Source organism: Geotrypetes seraphini, chromosome 6 (assembly GCF_902459505.1).
Source record: "Geotrypetes seraphini chromosome 6, aGeoSer1.1, whole genome shotgun sequence".
Lineage (NCBI taxonomy): Eukaryota > Metazoa > Chordata > Amphibia > Gymnophiona > Dermophiidae > Geotrypetes > Geotrypetes seraphini.
The window spans coordinates 170,765,773-170,785,380 of record NC_047089.1 but is presented as its reverse complement, the minus strand read 5'-3'; the positions used below and the strand labels follow the sequence as shown (position 1 = coordinate 170,785,380).

Genomic DNA, 19,608 nt, shown 5'->3' with positions numbered 1-19,608 from the left:
TACGCACCCCCAGGGCTTCTGGATGGGTGCGTCCAACTCAGGCCGCTTTATCCCTACCTATTGCGCGCACTTCTAAGCCGTCTGCCATGCAGAGGAAGGAAGGGAGAATGAAAAAAGGAAGGAAACAGCTAGCAGAGAGATTAGAGGAGGGGAAGGGGAGACACAGGCATGAGAAAGTAGAGAGATTGATGATAGGAAGGGGTCAGCAGAAAAATAAGCAGAGAGGGACAACGATGATAGATCTGGTGTAGGAGAGATAAAAATGAGAGCAGTGAAGCTGGAATGAATCATGTAAAAAGGAGAGAGGGGACACAAGCTGGATGGAAAGGGGAGAGGGGCATAGAAAGAAGACAGATACCATATGGAAGGGGGAGAGGACAGACAGTGGATGGAAGGGGCAGATGCTGGATTGAAGAGACAGAGAGGGCAGACGCTGGAAGGAAGAGAGTGAAAAGAAAATTGAAAGCAGAAACCAGAGATGACAAAAGGTAGAAAAAAATAATTTTATTTCTATTTTGTGATTAGAATATATCAGATTTGAAATATATATTCTGCTAGAGCTGGTGTTAGACATAACTGGGGACTGCAAAACCCAGGCAGTGCTTCTTTAGCTTCCAGGTGGCTTAGGGCACTCTCTGACCAGGGGGCAGTTGCCCTAGTTGCACTCCCCTAAAACTATTCCTGTCATGTGTGACTGCAGTATTCTGTTAGCATGATATTTCTGTGTAGCATTCTGTAATAATTTGGCTTATTCAGTTTTCTTGATAGCATAGGGGATATATGTGAAGGGGAGGGGAGACAGGGGTTTTGTTGATCCTTGCTCCGAATTATTTGTATTTATAAAATGACAATTTTATAAAATGACAATTGTACAGAATATTGTTTCTTTTTATACTTTAATAAAATACATTCAATATAAAATCATAACTGAGGCTTGTGTGGATGAGATCAGATGATTTGTGGGGACTGAGCTCGCAGAGATGGGGCGGAAACGGGGTTTTTAAATTTTAGTCCTAGTAGTTTGCCGGTCCACAAAATAATTCTTTTTTTTCTGCTGGTCCACGGGTGTAAAAAGGTTTGAAGAACACTGGCATAGAATGTTTCTACTGTTTGGGTTTTTGCAAGGTGCTTGTGTCCTGGATTGGCAACTGTGGGATAAATGTTGGGTTGGATGAACTATTGGTCTGGCCCAGTGTGGTTATTCTTATGTTCTTATGAGTTAATCTGATTAACACATGACCTACAATAAAAAAGAAATTAGTGTGAATGCCCCTTCTTGATGCAGTTTGGGCTTGCAGCACATTAAAATTATATGTTTATAGCATATTAAGCCCCAAACTTAATATCTTTTAGTAGAAGGGCCCCTTAGTTACAAGTTTTGGAATAATTCTTGCAGCACTGAAATTAATCTTATTGAATGTCTTTTTGTTGATGGGAATGTGGGATGGAGATGTATTTGGTTACTATTAGTAATGAAGCAATCTCATTTCCATTGTCCTAAAATAGGTATATTTGGGGTACCATAGGTGAGATTTGTCTATTCCAAATTGAAGATGTTACATCAACTATATACAGTGTTGGTGGAACTTTCTTTTATTTCTTTGATCACTTAATAGAAATTCTAAAATTGACAGACTTAAGCTTTTCTCTATTTTGTAATTTAGCAGTATATTTTGTAAATTTGCTTTTTTCCTTAGGTAACATGTCTGTTTCCCAAAAGAAGAACACAAATCATTAAAGCTTGACTTGGCTATGGCATGTGGAACAGGAGAAAGAGAGACGTTTCCAGGGACTAAGAACTCTTATAGCGTCAACTGTGGAAAGCAATCATTGTTGGGAGCTCATTGTATATGCATGGTTTCAGATTTTTTTTATCCAAATATGGGAGGAGTGGAAAGTCACATTTATCAACTATCACAATGCCTAATTGAAAGAGGACATAAAGTGATCATTGTCACCCATGCATATGGAAACAGAAAGGGTGTCCGCTATCTGACTAATGGCCTCAAAGTTTACTATTTGCCTTTGAAGGTGATGTACAATCAATCTACAGCAACAACACTCTTCCACAGTTTGCCTTTGCTCAGATATATATTTGTGCGTGAGAGAATTAACATAGTCCATTCCCATAGCTCTTTTTCTGCCATGGCCCATGATGCCCTGTTCCATGCCAAGACGATGGGGATCCATACTATTTTTACAGACCATTCCCTTTTTGGATTTGCTGATGTCAGTTCGGTGCTAACTAACAAGCTTCTCACTGTGTCCTTGTGCGATACCAATCACATAATCTGTGTTTCCTATACGAGCAAAGAAAACACTGTCCTCAGAGCAGCACTGGATCCTGAGATAGTGTCCGTCATCCCCAATGCGGTGGATCCTGCTGAATTCATGCCCGACCCAGACAGAAGGAACAGCACCGCGATCACCATTGTTGTTGTCAGCAGGCTTGTTTATAGAAAAGGTAATATATTTCTACTGAATATTTGCTTTCATTTGGACTGTATTTTAATTATATGTTTCCTGTATTGTTAAATTTATTAATTCTGACTATTAAGGGGTATTGAAAAAAAAAATAGACAATACACAGAGGTTTGTAGATGGTTTTCATCATTGTCAGAAGTGAGACAGGGATTTTGAATTCAGTGATGACATTACAAAAATATACTTATAGGATATTTGCTGTTTTGAAAAGGTAAAGAGTTGCTTTACATTTGAATTTTCTTTGCAATCAAAGTTGAAACAAGATCTTTCAAGGAAAAACATCTTCGCCTTGGACTCCATTCTCTAAAATTCTGTCTCGGGGCAATTTTCAAATGGATTTCTGTAGGTAAATGAGTGTTTAAACAAGGAAAATAACCCTTGGATAATTATGCTCATATTTTAACCTGTGTGGAAAAGAAATAAAGCCAAGATCAGCCGATTGACCTACACACTGAGATTCCACTTTGAAATCATCTTTTAGCTAGCATGTGCTGTGGACTATCTAGTAATTACTGCCTCAATGAAATTGTATTCCCCCCCCCCAAAAAAAAAAAAAGATATGGATCAGCTTGGAGCATATTTAGCTCTTCCTGTAAAGATTTTACTCTTTTTCCAAATCTTTTGTGAAATTAATAGCACATACTGCACATCTTGTTTATAGAAGTCCAGTGTTTTCCCCAGGGCCTTTTAGCCGGGCGCTGTGCCCGGCTAATTTAGATGACCGCCCGGCTGTCATATATCGCAAATCCTGCTGCTGCAGCCGCCGCTCAACATTAAAAAACAAACAAACAAAAAAATCACCTCTCACCAGCTTGGAGACGCGAACTCATGCTTCGGGGCTCTAAGGTGTGCGTGCCGGCTTCCATTCTCTTCCCTCCGAAACCGGAAGTTACGTCCCGGGAGGGGAAGAGAAGGGAAGCCTGCACGCACACCTTAGAGCCCCAAAGCATGAGTTCACTACGGGATAAGGCAGCTGCCTGTGAAATAAATACAAATCACTGCCGATTTATAAGCATGGGAGGGCACATCAGAAGCCGATCTGAAGGGCACTCCTCAAGTTGCCTCCAGTTTTGCTCGGGAGGGTTACTGAGCTATTTTGCTGTTTCTTTAACCAGGCTCTGTCCTCTGATTGGGTATGTTTCCCTGTCTCCAGAAAGCAGAATAATCCTGCTGCGTTGAGTGTAAAACCATCTCCCACCTCCACAAAGCTGCTGGTAATGCCTCTGCTCGCCAGGAGATTAAAGACTGTCAGATTGTGTGATTGCAGTGAGTCTGGGACTCCTCTGGGAGAAAAAAAAAGGTGTCAAGTTCCCTTCAGTTCCTGCAAGAAGGGAGATCAAGACCACTGCCTCGGGAAAGTTTAGTTTTTGGTCTCTTGGATTGTTACTCGGTTTGTAACGTCATTTTTTTCTTGAGAGGGAGCAGAATCCGAGTTGTGCCTCTGCCACTTCAATTTCTTGGCGAAGGAAGGTGGTCAGTTGCTCTGATCTTTCCTAAGTCACAGCAAATGCCCATCGACCCCCAAAAGAGGCAGGACCGCAAGTCATTATTAATCAGTTGTATGTATCTATGGGTAGCAAAGAGAGTTTTCTCACTGGGTTTCAGTGCTGTTTGCTATTTGAACTGCAGTGCTTAACGTGTGCAGCTCAGAAGAGAGGTGGTTTTTTTGTGGGTTAAAAAAAAAATCCTATCCCTTACAATACAGGGAATTAATCTTGGCAAATCATCAGATGAGAGCTGCTACTTGAAGCTCCTACGATGGTATGATCTGAAGTGCAGGGATTTTCATTGTTTGCATTGTGCACCGATGTTGGTATGAGTTAATAATCACGCAAACAGGGCTATGTGCACGGCTGCTGTTTCCAAGTCCTGCAGGAAGGTAGAGTTGTAGTTCCATGACAGAAATCGAGTTTTCTCTGGGCTGTTTTCAAAACTTCAGGCCAATGAAAAGTTTGTGGATGCTTTCACTTTGATAACTGGTACACCACATCCATCATGAAACTAAGAGCACTGAGCACTTTCTCTTTGAAAAAGTCATCCAAGAACATAAGTATTCCCATAGATTTAAACCTTACTTTTCTGGCAAACAGCATCTGGGTAAATAGCTTAAAAAATTGCTCTCAATGCATAGACTTTCCTAAGCTTAGGGAATGGGTAAAATAAGGATCGCCTGAATCCCACAGACCTCGCACATCTCTGTGGCATGGGGTCTGCAGGGCATTTTAACACCCGCAGACCTCACGGTTCCCGCTCACCCTTGAGGTAAGCAAATTTTTAAGGATGTGAGGTAGAGATTCGCGAGGTTTATGGGGCCTGCAAAATCCTCGTTTTACCAACTCCTCTAGGTTTGGGTGTTGTCACTATGCATGTCATGCACAAAATACATATATTTTTGTGGTGTTTTGGGGGACACGAGTGACTAATTATACTTTTCTTGGGTCTCTTTTTGGTATCAAAGTTGTTCCTTAAGGATCTTTTTCCTGTACATGTTCTTGCCCTAGATGGAAACACCAGGGATGGACTGTCATAGGAAAGGAAGGGCAGAGAGAGTGGACAGTGGATGGAAGGGTCAGAGAGAGGGTGGACAGTAGATGGAAGGGGTAGAGAGAGAGAGGACAGAGGCTGGGTGGAAGGGGCAAAGAGAGATGATAGATGTTGCATGGAAGGGAGTGAGGACAAACGCTGAATAGAAAGAAGAGAAGATAATTAAAGCAGAAATGACAAAAGGTAGAAATTTTTTTTTGTTGCTTTACGTAGAATCAAGTAGTATTATAACTGTATTGATTAAAGTTTATACATGGGAAATGAAAATAAGGCAGTTTTTGGGGACTAAACCCCTTTCCTCAGGTCAGGACAGGATACAATACTATACGGTCTTGAAGAAAGATTTGGCCTCTGAAAGCTAATTGAAAAATTGATTAGTCCAATAAAATGGTATTTTCTTATTTCTCATTATTTTATTTCTATTTGTTAAATTGTAAAGTGGTGATTGTTATTTAGCAGTTTTTTCAAATTTACATCTACTGTCTTTATATTTTGCACAGTATTAGAGGACGTGTCACTGTTTCTGTGGTGTTGCATTGTATGCAAAGTCTGGTTTCTTGGTTCAGTTTAACTTTTGTCTACATATTTCTATTTTTAGTTTGTGATTATTCCATATTGGGCGAGGGTGTATCTGTGCTTTATGTGTCTGAAAAGGACATAGTTTTCAGTTGGCATTGACTGTGCAGGATCAATCGACTGTGTAGGATCATGCTTGTTTAGTTTTGCAATATGTGTGTTGGTGTTTTAATGCTCACTGCAGTGTTTAAGATGCTGCCTTTTCCTAGGTACACCCTTGTTGTGTGACTCATGGATTACTAAAAATAACTTTTATATAGAGGGGGTTGTTAAAAAATGATCAGCACTGGCTGTCATATATACTAGGTACACCACTGGATTTAATGACCCTATTCTAACTTTACTTTTGATGTAGGTGTTGTCCCCCCCCCAAACACACACACTATAAAGAATTAAATTAAAGTTGTATTAACATCAAGCAGTTTTCAAATGACATTCTAAGCAAATACAAATAAAATATTGTTACTACATTGCTAATTATTACCTGCATTTTTACCTAAACTGTTTTTCCCTAGCTCTCACTTTGATCTTTATCTGCTACTTTTTTATTTTGCTGTAGTGCAATCATACAGGTCTCCTTCAAGGCTCAGTAACACCTCTCCATAAATTAGGTGGAAGAGGTTTGGAAGTGGGGATCACATCTATTTCATATCCTTAGTGAGACCTCAGGAAAGAACCTAGTGATCAAAACATTATTAGAGGTGCTGTAGAGCCATTTCTTGTATGACTGGATGAGTTATATTTACCTTTTATCCCAGGACAAGCAGGCAGGTATTCTCACTAGTGGGTGATGTCATCCGACAGAGCCCCGATACGGACATCTTGCAAGCATGTCTTGCTTGAAGAAACTCAGAAGTTTCGAGATGCCCGCACCGCGCATGCACCAGTGCCTTCCCGCCCGATGGTCCGGGCGTGTCTCCTCAGTTCTTTTTCTTCCGCGGAGCTGAGAAGTCTATCTTCAATTTGCGCCCATTGAATCTCTTTTTTGCCTTCTATTTTGCCGTGGGTTGAGTTCTTTTGGCTCTCCTGTGCATTTATTTCTTTCTTTGATTTCTTTTTTCAAAAAAAAAATAAAAAAATTTTTCCTTCCGATACCGGGTCGACCGCGTGGCTGGGGCCCCGCGCCTTCGACCTTGCGGCGGAGCTTTTCCGGCCTATGTCCCGGCCAATTACCGGTTTTAAAAAGTGTAGCAAGTGCCAGCGCGCGATTTCGCTCACGGACCCTCATTGACGCTGCTTACAGTGTCTGGGACCGGATCACTTCCCGAAATCATGCCGGCCTTGCTCCACTCTGACGGCGAGAGCATTTAAGCGCCGCTGTCTGCTGTGGGAGTCCATGTTCAAGATGGAAGCTTCATTGGATCCTGCAGCTTCGACATCGACATCGACGGGTGCTTCGACTCCTTCCGCGAAGCCCTCTGCCTCCCCGGCTGCTTCGGGCCTCCTGAAACCGGCATCGTTCACACCGGTTTCGGCCCCGGCTTCGGCGCCGGTGCCTTCCTCCGTCTCCTCGGAACAGGTATCGACCCCGACAGTTCCACCGGTGGTGCTCAAGGTGCCGAAGACTGGCAAGCAGAAGCACGCAGCACCGAAGGAGCGCGGAGACCGTGCGGAAGGGCCCCCTTTTGGTGCGGATCCCTCCATATCGGCTTCGTTGCGGTCCCTTCTAGAGGCTCAGTTCGTGTAGCTCGTGCAGACCATGGGGCCTCGGCTGATTGCCACCATCCAGGGTGACCTCCCAGCTTCGACTTCGAGGGGCGGACCGCCCCCTCCTCCTCCTCCTCGCCGCACGACCTCGTTGCTCGGCGAGGAGGAGCGGCGAGCGGTGTCCGGGTCCTCGAGGAGGTCCTCCGTTAGTGCTGTGTCTCCTTTGGAACCGATTCCCTCGAGGAGGGCCTCCCTTAGTGATATGCCTCCCTTGGAGCCCATCCCCTCGAGGAAAGCCTCGTTTAGTGACCTGCCTCCCTTGGAACCGATTACTCCGCCCCATGACTCAGTGTGGCGTCCACCTTCGGGGCCACCCAGTCCTGGGCATAGCAGGACGCAGGACGAGTTCTTCCGAACCCCCTATCAAGCCTGGGCAGCGTCGGGGGAGGCGCCGACTCTTCCGCCTCTGCGATCGACGGCATCGAGTCCGATCTGCTCCTTGGAGGCGTCTGACCCAGTTTCTCACAGACGAGCTCGATCCCCTTCCAGGCATCGAGAGGGGCATCGATCCAGACATTCTTCGAAGCATTCCTCTCGGCACTCGACCGTCTCGCCTCAGAAGAAATTGCCTCGGTTGGGATATGCTGCTTCGACTGGGTCTCCTCCTCCGGGCCCGGAGTTCGAGGACCCTGAGGTTTTCTACTCGTCCTGTTGCTCGCAGGCCTCTCTGGAGCCTGAAGCCTCTTCTTCTTCTAGTCCGTCTTGCAGACCGGCGACGGCGGACCAACTGTCCTTTTCATCGTTCCTCAGGCAGATGGCAGATGACATGGACATTACTCTCGATGCTGGGTCTCGATATTCCAAGGAGTACCTCGATACCATGCACTTGCCCCGTCCTCCGGCAGAGTCCTTGCGGCTTCCCCTGCACAAGCTCCTCGACCAGACCTTCATGCGATGCTTCGAGTCTCCTTACTCTATCCCTGCGGTCCCTGGCAAATTGGATGCGCGGTACCGCACGGTGCATCATAAAGGCTTCGAGGGTCCTCAGCTTTCTCACCAGTCCCTCCTGGTCGAATCCTCGCTCAAGCGGTCTCATCCTGGCCAGGTCTATGCTTCAGTGCTTCCAGGCCGCGAGGGCAGAACCATGGATAAGTTTGGTCGACGCATCTATCAGAATTCGATGATGATGTCTCGAGTCCTGAATTACAATTTCCACTTTGCAGCCTACTTGGAATTTTTTTCTACCTGTGCTTCGGAAGTTCACACCCTACATCGAGTCCCAGGCTAGGTTTGAGTTTGAGGAAGTGGTTGCTTCGCTGTCCCAACTTCGGCTTCAGTTAATGCAATCTGCCTATGATGCGTTCGAGCTCTCAGCCCGAGCAGCGGCCTGCTCGGTGGCGATGCGCTGGTTGGCCTGGTTGCGGACCATTGATATGGACCCGAATCTTTAGGACCGCCTGGCGAACGTCCCGTGTGCTGGGGCGGATCTTTTTGACGAATCCATCGAGACTGTCACGAAGAAGTTGTCTGACCACGAAAAGTCCTTCCAATCTATCCTTTGGCCGAAGCCCAAGCCTCAGCAGTCTCGACCTTCTCGCCCGCCGTTGATTTATCAGCGGCGTTATCAGCCGAGGCAAACTCCACCAGAAGGGTCAGCCTAAGTCTCAGTCGCCTGCTGTCCCTAAGACCACTCAGCCTTTTTGACTGTCTCGTCGAGGGCATAACCAACCTTGTTCTGCCTCCCCCTGTTTTTCCCATCGGAGGGCGCCTCCATCATTTTTATCATCGCTGGGAAGCCATAACAACCGACCTCTGGGTCCTTACTATCATCAAGGAAGGATACTCTCTTCATTTCCATTGGGCCCCTCCAAGAGAGTATCCTTCCAACTTGACTCAGACCGCCCTTCTTCTTCAGGAAGCTCAGGCTTTGCTCCGGCTTCGTGCCGTAGAGCCGGTCCCGACGGACCAACTGAACCAGGGGTTTTACTCCCGGTACTTCCTTGTTCCGAAGAAGACGGGCGACCTGCGACCCATTTTGGACCTCAGGGTCCTCAACAAATTCCTAGTCAAAGAGAGGTTTCGCATGCTGACACTTGCTTCTCTCTACCCCCTCCTCGAGCAGAACGACTGGTTATGCTCTCTGGATCTCAAGGAGGCCTACACTCATAGTAACATAGTAACATAGTAGATGACGGCAGATAAAGACCCGAATGGTCCATCCAGTCTGCCCAACCTGATTCAATTTAAAATTTTTTTTTTTTTTTCTTCTTAGCTATTTCTGGGCAAGAATCCAACGTTTTACCTGGTACTATGCTTGGGTTCCACCTGCCGAAATCTCTGTTAAGACTTACTCCAGCCCATCTACACCCTCCCAGCCATTGAAGCCCTCCCCTGCCCATCCTCCACCAAACGGCCATACACAGACACAGACCGTGCAAGTCTGCCCAGTAACTGGCCTTAGTTCAAAATTTAATATTATTTTCTGATTCTAAATCTTCTGTGTTCATCCCACGCTTCTTTGAACTCAGTCACAGTTTTACTCTCCACCACCTCTCTCAGGAGCGCATTCCAGGCATCCATTACCCTCTCCGTAAAGTAGAATTTCCTAACATTGCCCCTGAATCTACCACCCCTCAACCTCAAATTATGTCCTCTGGTTTTACCATTTTCCTTTCTCTGGAAAAGATTTTGTTCTACGTTAATACCCTTTAAGTATTTGAACGTCTGAATCATATCTCCCCTGTCTCTCCTTTCCTCTTGGGTATACATATTCAGGGCTTCCAGTCTCTCCTCATACGTCTTCTGGCGCAAGCCTCCTATCATTTTCGTCGCCCTCCTCTGGACTGCCTCAAGTCTTCTTACGTCTTTCGCCAGATACGGTCTCCAAAACTGAACACAATACTCCAAGTGGGGCCTCACCAATGACCTGTACAGGGGCATCAACACCTTCTTCCTTCTACTGACTACACCTCTCTTTATACAGCCCAGAATCCTTCTGGCAGCAGCCACTGCCTTGTCACACTGTTTTTTTGCCTTTAGATCTTCGAACACTATCACCCCAAGGTCCCTCTCCCCGTCCGTGCATATCAGCTTCTCTCCTCCCAGCATATACGGTTCCTTCCTATTATTAATCCCCAAATGCATTACTCTGCATTTCTTTGCATTGAATTTTAGTTGCCAGGCATTAGACCATTCCTCTAACTTTTGCAGATCCTTTTTCATATTCTCCACTCCCTCTTCGGTGTCTACTCTGTTACAAATCTTGGTATCATCTGCAAAAAGGCACACTTTTCCTTCTAACCCTTCAGCAATGTCACTTACATACATATTGAACAGGATTGGCCCCAGCACCGAACCCTGAGGGACTCCACTAGTCACCTTTCCTTCCTTCGAGCGACTTCCATTAACCACCACCCTCTGGCGTCTGTCTGACAGCCAGTTTCTGACCCAGTTCACCACTTTGGGTCCTAACTTCAGCCCTTCAAGTTTGTTCAACAGCCTCCTATGAGGAACTGTATCAAAGGCTTTGCTGAAATCCAAGTAAATTACATCTAGCATATGTCCTCGATCCAGCTCTCTGGTTACCCAATCAAAAAATTCAATCAGGTTCGTTTGGCACGATTTACCTTTTGTAAAGCCATGTTGCCTCGGATCCTGTAACCCCTTAGATTCAAGGAAATACACTATCCTTTCTTTCAGCAACACTTCCATTATTTTTCCAACAACTGAAGTGAGGCTCACCGGCCTATAGTTTCCTGCTTCATCCCTGTGACCACTTTTATGAATAGGGACCACATCCGCTCTCCTCCAATCCCCAGGAATCACTCCCGTCTCCAGAGATTTGTTGAACAAGTCTTTAATAGGACTCGCCAGAACCTCTCTGAGCTCCCTTAGTATCCTGGGATGGATCCCGTCTGGTCCCATCGCTTTGTCCACCTTCAGTTTTTCAAGTTGCTCATAAACACCCTCCTCCGTGAACGGCGCAGAATCTACTCCATTTTCTCGTGTAACTTTGCCAGACAATCTCGGTCCTTCTCCAGGATTTTCTTCTGTGAACACAGAACAGAAGTATTTGTTTAGCACATTTGCTTTCTCCTCATCACTCTCCACATATTTGTTCCCAGCATCTTTTAGCCTAGCAATTCCATTTTTTATCTTCCTCCTTTCACTAATATATCTGAAAAAATTTTTATCTCCCTTTTTTACATTTTTAGCCATTTGTTCTTCCGCCTGTGCCTTCGCCAAACGTATCTCTCTCTTGGCTTCTTTCAGTTTCACCCTGTAGTCCTTTCTGCTCTCCTCTTCTTGGGTTTTTTTATATTTCATGAACGCCAACTCTTTCGCCTTTATTTTCTCAGCCACTAGGTTGGAGAACCATATCGGCTTCCTTTTTCTCTTGTTTTTATCGATTTTCTTCACATAAAGGTCCGTAGCCATTTTTATCGCTCCTTTCAGCTTAGACCACTGTCTTTCCACTTCTCTTATGTCCTCCCATCCTAACAGCTCTTTCTTCAGGTACTTTCCCATTGCATTAAAGTCCGTACGTTTGAAATCTAGGACTTTAAGTATCGTGCGGCCGCTCTCTACTTCCCATTCATCCAGCCTCTCGCAAGTTCCTCAGATTTCGGGTGGGACATCTCCATCTGCAGTATCGAGTGCTTCCATTCGGCCTGTCTTCGTCCCCCAGAGTCTTCACCAAATGTCTGGTGGTGGTGGCCGTGGCCCTCCGGAACAAAGGTCTTCAGGTATTCCCCTACCTCGACGACTGGCTGATCAAGGCTCCCTCGGCCTCAGGGGTCATCTCAGCGACCCTGTCAACGATTCTGTTCCTGCAGAGTTTGGGATTCAAGATCAACTTTCCCAAGTCTCATCTACAGCCAACCCAGTCTCTTCCCTTCATCGGGGCTGTCCTGGATACCGTACGTCTCAGAGCATTCCTTCCTCCTCAGCGCATGGATGCTCTCCTTCATCTCTGCCAGTCTGTGTCTTCTCGCCAGACCATCTCAGCGAGACACATGATGGTCCTCCTGGGCCACATGGCCTCTACAGTTCATGTGACGCCGTTTGCCAGACTCCACCTCAGAATTCCTCAGTGGACCCTGGCATCTCAGTGGACTCAGGTGTCGGATCTGTTGACTCGACACATCACAGTCACTCCTGCTCTTCGGCAGTCTCTACTCTGGTGGATGACCTCTTCGAATCTATCCAGAGGTTTGCTGTTTCATTCTCCTTCCCACCAGAAGGTTCTCACAACCGATTCCTCGACCTATGCCTGGGGAGCGCATCTGGATGGGCTTCGCACTCAGGGATTCTGGACATGTGCGGACCGACTCCATCAAATCAATCTTCTGGAGCTCAGAGCCATCTTCAATGCTCTTCAAGCTTTTCAACATCTGCTTCACGACATGGTGGTCCTCATTTGCACCGACAATCAGGTTGCCATGTATTATATCAACAAGCAGGGGGGCACGGGCTCGGCCTCCCTCTGCCAGGAAGCTCTCAGAGTCTGGGATTGGGCGGTTCGCCACAATGCCTTTCTCAAAGCTGTCTACATTCAGGGGAGGGACAATGTATTGGCGGACAAACTGAGTCGTCTTCTCCAGCCTCACGAATGGACACTCCATTCCAAGCCCCTTCATCAGATCTTTGCTCAGTGGGGAACGCCTCAGATAGACCTCTTTGCAGCTCCCCACAATTTCAAGCTGCCTCAGTTTTGCTCCAGGATCTACACTCCTCATCGCCTCGAGGCAGATGCTTTTCTGCTGGATTGGGGGAATCGCTTTCTGTATGCGTTTCCGCCATTCCCTCTCATTCAAAAGACTCTGGTCAAGCTGAAGTACGAACATGCCACCATGATTCTGATAGCTCCTCGGTGGCACAGGCAACCTTGGTTCTCCCTTCTACTTCAACTCAGACTTACTGGCCTGTAATTCCCTACTTCTTCCTTCTGCTTTTGTGGAGAGGGAACACATTCTACTTCAACTCAACTTATACTGTCAGAAACCAAGTGCCATACACTATTCAATTTGTGAAAACGGTAAAGACCTCAGTGTTTTTCAGGAAGAAACCTGTGAAACCATCTATGACAATAATGATACTGTCATAGAGAAATACATCCTTGGTCTTATGTTGTACCGTTATGCATTCACCATTTATATTAATTTCCTTTTTCCTTTTTAACTTTTTTTTTTTCTTTGAGAGAGAATCATGGAAGCAGTGTCTCGTAATTTAAAATAATCCCCTGATGTAGCCGTAGGGTGAAACAGGGCCTGTCGGGATATTTCTATTTAAATAAGAGTGAATTGAAATTCTCCAAGAGTGGTGGATTGATACCGCGCTAAATCGTAAACTGCAACTGCGGTGATTTTGCACTGTCGGAAGGAAACATTAAGATAAGTGCTTACTTTTTCACAAAATTTTAAAGAATAGTAAAAAGTTAAAAGGAAAATAATATAAATAGTGAATGCATAACGATACAACATAAGACCAAGGATGTATTTCTCTATGACAGTATCATTATTGTCATAGATGGTTTCAGAGGTTTCTTCCTGAGAAACACTGAGGTCTTTACCGTTTTCACAAATTGAATAGTGTATGGCACTTGGTTTCTGACAGTATAAGTTTATGAATATCAACTTGGTGTGGTTATAAATTTTGAAGATATTCAACTTGTATTGTGAATATTGATTGGAAATATTACCAACCCATATTAACCAGCAATCTAATTTTAAATGTTTCAAAAAAGACCTAAAGACCTATCTTTTTCAAGAATTTACTAATAATTCCTAAATATTGTAACAGTAGTTTTTTATTTGTATCACCATAATTGCTTATGTAAACCACTGTGAACTTCATGGAGGTATTGGCGATATATAAATAAAAATTGTATTGTATTGTTATCACAAACACACCTCTCCTCTGACCATCCAGTGATTAGGAAAGTTATCTGTGGCAGCTAAGCTTTTCTAAAACCGGAATGACTAAAGGGTTTTTTAAATTTTTTATACAGGGATAGACTTATTGGGTGGCATAATTCCAGAACTGTGCCAGAAATATCCATATTTACATTTTTTAGTTGGAGGTGAAGGGCCAAAGCGACTTGTTTTGGAAGAGGTTCGAGAGCGATACCAACTTCATGACAGGTAATCCAGTCTGTACTGTTCGTGGGCTGACTATATTTGTTCTTTGATAACTTATGGCTCCTTTTACTAAACTTATGCATATTGTGGGATGTGCTCCGAAATCCTGTGGTAAATTTAAGTTCTGTGTATGTATGTGTAAACCACGTGCTAAAAATGTTGAAAGCTTTCTCCACAGAGGGGGCATGGTGAAAGAGAGTAGGTATTTTTTCACTAATTAGCGCAGCTATCGTACCACTACCCAATTAGCGCAGGATTTGTGTGTGGATCCTTACCGCCTACAAAATAGGTGTCTGTAATTGCACATGCACTAATCTTTATTAATGGCCATGTGCTAATGGCTAAATTAGTGCAGGACTATCCATTGAGAACATGAAAAATTTTCCCATTTTCTGCCTGTGGTAAAAATGGCCTTAGCACACAGGAAAGACCCTCGGGTAAGGGAAACACATTTTCTGCAGCTTGTTAAAAGGGCTCTTAGAGCACTTCAACTTTTTGCCACCTATGGACCGGCAGGAATAAAATAATTATTTTGTGGACCGGCACTGGTCTACAGACCGGCAGTTGAAGAACACTGGGCTAAGTCATGCCCATCTCCATCCCAGACCCCGCCCCCATAGTAGTACTAATTGTAACACCATTTTTTCCATTCATTTTTCATATATACACAAACACAATATAATTGTATTAACAACACATAATGGTTAACCACAAAATGAAAATACACAAAGCACACTGTATGCTTTTCAATATTTATTCGTACCAGAAAACAAATAACCCCATGCAAATGCAAGACCAAAAACTAAAAGTACTAATATTTACAAACAAACCCTAAGAAGGGCTAGACCCTGGAAGCAGTACAACCCCAGAGGAAAAGAAACAAATGCATTTCTTCCTGAACAGACAGCAAATATAAATCAATCACTAAATAAAAAAAATAAAAGCATTCCCCCTACCATTGTTGTCTCTCTCCCTCCATGCTGCGCCTTGCCTTCTGGCCTGCCCCCTGGTATTATCTTTGGGCCGGTCCACGGTGCAATCAACGTGGCGTCTTCGGGCCAGCTCCCTGAGTGCTGCATTGCACAAAGCTGTGGGCAGCGGCTCCTCGCGTGCGTCCTGCGCCTCATCTGGAAGCCTTCCCTCTGACATTGCAACATCAGAGAGAAGGCTTCCGGTTTAGGCGCAGGACACGCGTAGAAGCCTTTTCCCACGGCTTTGTGCACTGCAGCACTCGGGAGCCATGTTGATTGCATCATGAACCGGCGGCTGAAGAACATTGTCTTCTGCCCGATGGATGTGCTGGCCCTGTGGACCGGCAAAAAATTTCTGCGGACCAACACTGGTCCACGGACTGGCAGTTGAAGAACACTGTTTTAAAGGTGTTACTTGGCTTGCTCTGTTAAACTGTAACAAAGGATGTAAACATTAAATCTCTTTGTGGCACTTCGTACTACCTCATAATCTTTACATAAATAAGGATCGATAATTGATGCCTGCCTCACACTTCCATCTTAATATAGTAGCCAGTTATTAGTGATGATGTTTAAACTTTTGTACTTTACCACTCTATTTATCATGCACTGTTATGGCCTTATATGTTCTTTTGGCCTATAAGATGATGTCTTTGTAGATCTTTGGATGTACCCTCTGTGAAGGTAGGAAGGGCAGAACTTGTGTTAGAGCAGGCTGTGGTGGATCATCCTCCACTGCCATCTTGGTGTACCTTGGGACGCTCTCCTGGAATCACTTCTTTTTTCCCATCTACACTTCTTCTCTTGGTGCTCTAATCTCCTCCCATGGCTTTCAGTATCACCTCTATGCCAATGACTCACAGATCTATCTACACCTGGAATCTTGACAGACATTCAGTTCTGGGTTTCAACTTGCTTGTCTGACATCGTTACCTGGATGTCTCACCGCCATCTAAAATGAAACATCCCAAGACTGAACTCCTTATCTTTACACCTAAACCTGTCTCTCTTCCACCCATTTTCTATTTCTGTATCTTCATCCTCTTAGTCTCATCGGCTCGCAATCTTGTGGTAATCTTTGACTCATCTCTCTCGTTCTCGTCACATATCCAACAGACTGCCAAATCCTGTCATTTCTTTCCCTACAATATCACTAAAATCGGACCCTTTCTTTCTGAGTGCACTGCCAAGACCCTCATCCTTACCCTCATCACCTCTTGCCTAGACTACTGTAACCTGCTTCTCACTGGCCTTCTGCTAAACCTTCTCTCTCCTCTTTAATCTGTTCAGAACTGTGCTGCATGCTTCATATTCTGCCAATATCACTATGCCCATGTTATCCCTCTCCTCAAGTCATTTTTTAGCTCCATGTCTGTTTCCGTATACAGTTCAAATGCCTTTTACTGCATTCATATATTCATTCTACAGCTCCTCAGTATCTCTCCCTTCTCATCTCTACCCACACTCCCCCCACCCCCAAGGCAGTCCACTCATCGGTCTCTCATGTCTTTACCCTTCTTCTCTATGGCCAACTCCACACTCCATCCCTTCTACTTTTCTGCACTGTATGCCTGGAATAAACTGCCTAACTTGGCAAGTTAAGCTCCATCTCTGGCTGTGTTCAAGTCTAGACTCAAAACCCACTTCTTTGAAGATGTTTTTAGTTTCAAACTCCAATCTGCCTTCTAAGCACAAGTCTTGCCATTCCCTCTGTAGTTCCCCCACCTGAGCACTGTGTATTGATGCACTTTCTTGTCCAGGTTGTTTGTCTTGACTAGATTGTAAGCTCTTTTGAGCAGGGACTGTCTCTTTTTTTATATGTAGCGCTGCATATGTCTAGTAGCGCTATAGAAATGATTAGTAGTAGCAGTAGTAGGAAGGCACTCACGCGTGCACAATTGGGGCCTGCCAAAGGCTTCTAGATCTAATAGAAGACTGGGCAGCATATGCACCAGGGCCCTGGGGATGACGTTACTCACATATGAGAATGTATGTCCTGCTGTCTTTCGAGTTTAGGAGCAGGGTGGGAGTGGACACAAATAATTATTCAGATATTGGCAATATATGACTGTTCTCTGGATAGTGCTGAGTTGGTGGTCATATTAGCTATATATAGATATAGTGACACTGAATATATGGATTGAGTTTTAAAATGAGTGCATGCCTAAGGCCTATAAGCCTTTTCACTTCCATAAACACTGGAGATAATATCAAATTATGGGCATGGTTTACTGAAACTTAAGATGAAATTAGTCAATAAGTAAAGTTTATGTTAAGAAAATCAAACAGTTGGCCATTGAGCAACAGATGAACTGTTAGAATTACATCTACCTTTTGGCAGGACAAAATTGTTCAGTTTGTACCTTTAGATTTTTGTTCTTGTATTTTGTTATCACATACAGAGTTCGCCTCCTTGGGGCTTTGGAACATCAAGATGTTCGAAATGTTTTGGTGCAGGGACACATTTTTCTGAATACCTCGCTCACGGAAGCTTTCTGTATGGCAATTGTGGAAGCAGCCAGTTGTGGTTTGCAGGTAAATGACTTCTTTGGATGTAGAATTTGGAAACATGATCACATTATGAGAACAGAGAGGCACCATGGATTTGTTTTTTTTAGAGTACAGTGTTCCCCCACAAATTCGCTGTTTGCGAATCACAGACTTGCTCATTCGTGGTCTGCTCCGACTGCCTCTTCCTGTGACAGCCCTAGATCAGGGAGAGGATCTGCCGCTGCACAGATATTTAAGTTGACAGATTTAACTGAGGCTATTACAATTTCTCTGTGGGAGTTGGATTTAGAATCTCCGCATGTTTCTACTGCCCAGCTTTCGTTGTTAAGGAGTACCAAGTCACATTCCACGTGCTTCCCTTCACACCCAGAAATTATCAAGATGATAACGGAGCATTGGGAGATGCCTGAGGATCCTCTGACAGGGGCCAGGGTAATGATGAAATCGTATCCCTTAGCTTCTCATTTCCAGCAGTAATTTACTTCATCTAAGGTGGATTCTATGGTGGCTCAAGTTACTAAAAGAACTTATCTGCCTAGTGAAGGTGGAGTAGTCCTGAAGGATTCTAAGGATCACAGGGTGGACTTAGTCCACAAAGGGCAATTTGAGGCATTGGCATTAGGCCTTAAAACTGCAGCTGCGGCTTCCTTTATGGTGTAGGCCTGCCATAAGTTGCTACGCCAGAATCCGACCGCAGAGGAGGTGGGGTTCCCTCCTATGGTACTGGCTGGGGTGGACTATGTGGTGGACTCTGTTTGACACACTCAGGGTCATGAGTGAAAAGCATCAGCATATTCAATCTCTGCCCAGAGAATGTTTTGGATTAGACGGTGGGTGGGAGATACTTTTTGGGAAAGGATTGGATGACTTGATGACCAGCGTGATGGATCATTGTCCTTGCCAGATAGTAAGTCATGAGGTATCGGGAGTTTCAATCGTGGTTCCTTTCGCAGCTACAGAAAACTGTGTTATGGGTCTGTGGGCTCTTTGTCCCAAAGGTCTTTCCAGGACTCTAGACAAGTTTGTGGACTTCAGAAGAGTCTCCACATCTGGCTCTCGCACTGTTACAAATTCTAAGAAGTCCCATTGACAACAGGTTGGCCTTAGAGATCCCCCACATAGGAGGGTGACTGTCGGAGTTCTGGGAGACTTGGGTGCAGATTTCATCAGACCAATGGATACTAGACATCATTCAAGAGGGTTACAAACTCGAATTCTGTCATCCTCTGTGGGACATCTTTCTGAACTCTCCAGCAGGAAGTTCAGAGAAAGCACGCACTAAATGCTAACGTGTCCATTATATTCTATGGACGCATTAGTATTTAGCATGTGCTAAATCGGCTAGCGCCTTAGTAAATAAGGGGGTCTATAGGTTCAATATACCAGCTTACACATATTCCTGTAAGTTTCCAGTAATGTTTTTATATTAAATGGCACTAGTTGTATTTTCTGTTTGACACATGTGCTATCTTTTTTTCCCTCAAAGGTGGTAAGCACAAGAGTTGGTGGAATCCCAGAGGTGCTGCCAGAGAACCTCATAATTCTTTGTGAGCCATCGGTGAAGTCTCTGTGTGAAGGATTAGAAAAGGCAATTGTTCAACAGCAGTCAGGAAGATCACCCAGCCCTGAATCGATTCATAATACAGTTAAAACTTTTTACACTTGGAGGAATGTTGCTGAGAGAACTGAAAAAGTAGGTTCATTTGAAGCCAGACTTGAGTTTTATCATCAAGTGC

The 19,608-nt window shown here is 44.6% G+C and overlaps 1 protein-coding gene across 6 annotated transcripts in view; it reads left to right on the top strand.

Moving 5' to 3' along the window:
- Positions 1 to 19,608, top strand: part of PIGA (phosphatidylinositol glycan anchor biosynthesis class A) — an 89,558-nt gene that overhangs the window by 50,165 nt on the left and 19,785 nt on the right. For 5 of the 6 annotated variants that reach the window (XM_033947969.1, XM_033947966.1, XM_033947968.1 and 2 more), the window contains exons 2-5: positions 1,698 to 2,464; positions 14,261 to 14,393; positions 17,764 to 17,896; positions 19,359 to 19,565. In XM_033947969.1, the coding sequence (XP_033803860.1) occupies positions 1,753 to 2,464; positions 14,261 to 14,393; positions 17,764 to 17,896; positions 19,359 to 19,565 (1,185 nt within the window). In that variant the 5' untranslated portion in view covers positions 1,698 to 1,752. The remainder of the gene's footprint in view (positions 1 to 1,697; positions 2,465 to 14,260; positions 14,394 to 17,763; positions 17,897 to 19,358; positions 19,566 to 19,608) is intronic. The other variant, XM_033947970.1, reaches the window with a different exon arrangement.